The sequence below is a fragment of the Musca vetustissima genome, unplaced genomic scaffold (genome assembly GCF_032173495.1).
Source record: "Musca vetustissima isolate MV318-11 ecotype Yass unplaced genomic scaffold, APGP_CSIRO_Mvet_v1 utg196973, whole genome shotgun sequence".
In the NCBI taxonomy this organism is placed as follows: Eukaryota; Metazoa; Arthropoda; class Insecta; order Diptera; family Muscidae; genus Musca; species Musca vetustissima.
The window spans coordinates 9,365-11,730 of NW_026887179.1; the positions used below are offsets into that span (position 1 = coordinate 9,365).

The 2,366-nt window shown below is 37.5% G+C and overlaps 1 protein-coding gene across 1 annotated transcript; it reads right to left on the reverse strand.

Annotated features, from left to right (window-relative positions):
• Positions 1-901: 901 nt before the first annotated feature.
• On the reverse strand, positions 902-2,197 carry LOC133334775 (lanC-like protein 3 homolog). The gene has a single exon (XM_061543097.1). It carries the CDS (start codon positions 2,162-2,164, stop codon positions 902-904), a length of 1,263 nt encoding a protein of 420 aa, XP_061399081.1. The 5' UTR covers positions 2,165-2,197.
• Between the last annotated feature and the right edge of the window lie 169 nt (positions 2,198-2,366).

Consider the following 2,366-nt stretch of genomic DNA (forward strand, 5'->3'; position numbering starts at 1 on the left):
TTGCATTTTATTTATATCGTATGAAATTTTTGGTTGTTGTTTTTTTTTTTTTTTATTGTATTAATATAAATACACTAAATTTGTATTTCAAAATAAATAAAAATAAAACATACTAAATATGTAAGTATGTAAATTTATATATAAAGCACAATATTGATAATTGATCTTTGCAAAGATCAAAGTAAATTTTATGTAAATCTTTTGAAAAAATATGTTTTTTTATTTAATCATATTTCTTTAGCTATGTTCGTCGTTAGGTTTCCCTGCTGATGAGAAAAATTGGGAGTGGGATTAAGTATTTTTTTTTTTGGGTTGGGAAGGGAATTCACTACCAATTTTATTTGTTTGTTTTTTTTTTTATAAATACTACTTAGTTGTATATATGATGGGAAATATAATAATTATAAATATTTTTTTATATTGTTGTTGTTATTAATTTGTTTAATTGAAACATACATAAGATTTATATTATAATAAGTCTTAAGACACATACACTGCCAATTGAGGTGGTGGAGAGAGAACGAACTCAAACCCTATGGTAATTTGTGGCTTCCACAGCAAAAGAAAAAAGTTGTTAGCATCCTTTCTACAGTAATGGAATATTGGCCATTTGAAAAATTCGAGAAATCGTTTAGCATTTTCTACACAAAACTAAAATTTGCTTAAGTAATTTCCCTGATATGCGTGATGTGATGATAGAGAGGTTAATATTTTCCTTTTTTTTTGTTTTTGTATGAAATTTGTAAACAAGACGACAAAATATATATTGTATGTATATTTTTATGAAGTACTATTACTTTGCATTTTGAGGTCTGTCTGCTGCTGACTGCCTGTGTATCAAATTTTGATTCATATTCCTGCCGACAATTTCTTCAATCTCCAATGCATTGGAATCCGGGGTTCAATGGAAAACATCCATAAAGGGGAAGTGGGCTTGATCGGGTTCAAGTAAATCAATTAAGTAGCATACGGTGCCGGCGACCCCCTCGTACAAACTATGAGGACGATCTGGGGTGCGTGCCCTTAACTTGAATTCGGCATTGCTTAGCAATTCCATAAATTTAATGGCACGATAGAAGTACTTGGGATCATTTGTTAGACGGTAGAGTAATAAGAACACATAGCCATTGCCGGCCACACCATGGCAAATGCCAGGGCCCTTACGTAGAAATCCCTTTTTCCACACCAAATCGGCTGCCTTTTTCAAAGACTGTAAATATTTGTCCTCTTTGAAAATCAAATACGCCTTGGCAAACAGATACACCGCCCCGGGGGCACCATGACACCAGTGGACTAATCTCTTCTCACGACCACTACGTAAATCTTCTAAGGCCACGGGGAAATTACCCTCCTCATCCTGCAGCATTAAATAGAAATCAATGGACTTCTTGATATCTCTCAACTCAGCCGATGGTGCCGATATGGGGTCACTGCTGAACCATGGACTATCCAATAACATATGCAATATGGAGCATAGGCCATGAGCGGCACCCAAATATTCAGTACCATGATACTGATACATAAGCGGCAAGGGAGCATTTGTCATTTTGGAATATTCCCGGCCACTGGCTATAACCATTTGACAAATGGAAATAACATCGTCATCGGTGATTTTCTTCTCGGGCAAAACATCATTCAGCCAATAGCAACCGGACAAGTAGCCAGCTCTCCCCACCAACACCTCATCACAGCCATATTTGGTGTGTAAGTGCTCCTTGCTGGGTGCAATGCCGGCCTTGAAATTTGTTAAATCATCCGACAGATCCTGAACCAACTTCAGATCCTGGGAAATTACCGCAGACACGGCGTAGATGCCAGCATTGCCGCATAAAAACGAATATCGTTCCTCCCGCCGCTTTTTGTAACGGTCTGCATTTGCCTTGGCATTACGTATAAAGGCATGGGCATGCTCCAGTGAGGCTGGATACAAATCATGACACTGATTCGATCTGGACATTTTCCAGAACATATAGGCAATACCAGCATTGCCCACATACAAATCGCCACGATTATCCTCATCATCACAGCCGGGGCGACAATGTTCCAGAATAGCATCCACATAGGTACATATTAAATTCTTGACATGCTCCTCGTCCAAATTTATAGGCGTTGTTTGTTTATTAACATAATCGGGATAAGGATTTTCCAAATAACGTTTCTCCATTTCGCTGGGATGCTGCGAACTGCGATTATCACCTGATTCTGTAAAACAGGCAAACACACAAAAAATGAAAGGATACAGGATTTAATGGCTTATTTGACATTGACATCGTGTTCTCTGCTAAAGACTGTGTATATGTGTTGTTGTTTGTGTTGTCGTTGTCCTGTCTAGTCCTTGTCGATTTGTGAGTGGTAGGTCAATTACA

Excerpts from the sequence above, each read along its gene's own strand:
- LOC133334775 (XM_061543097.1), bottom strand. The coding sequence starts at position 2,164 with ATGGAGAAACGTTATTTGGAAAATCCTTATCCCGATTATGTTAATAAA.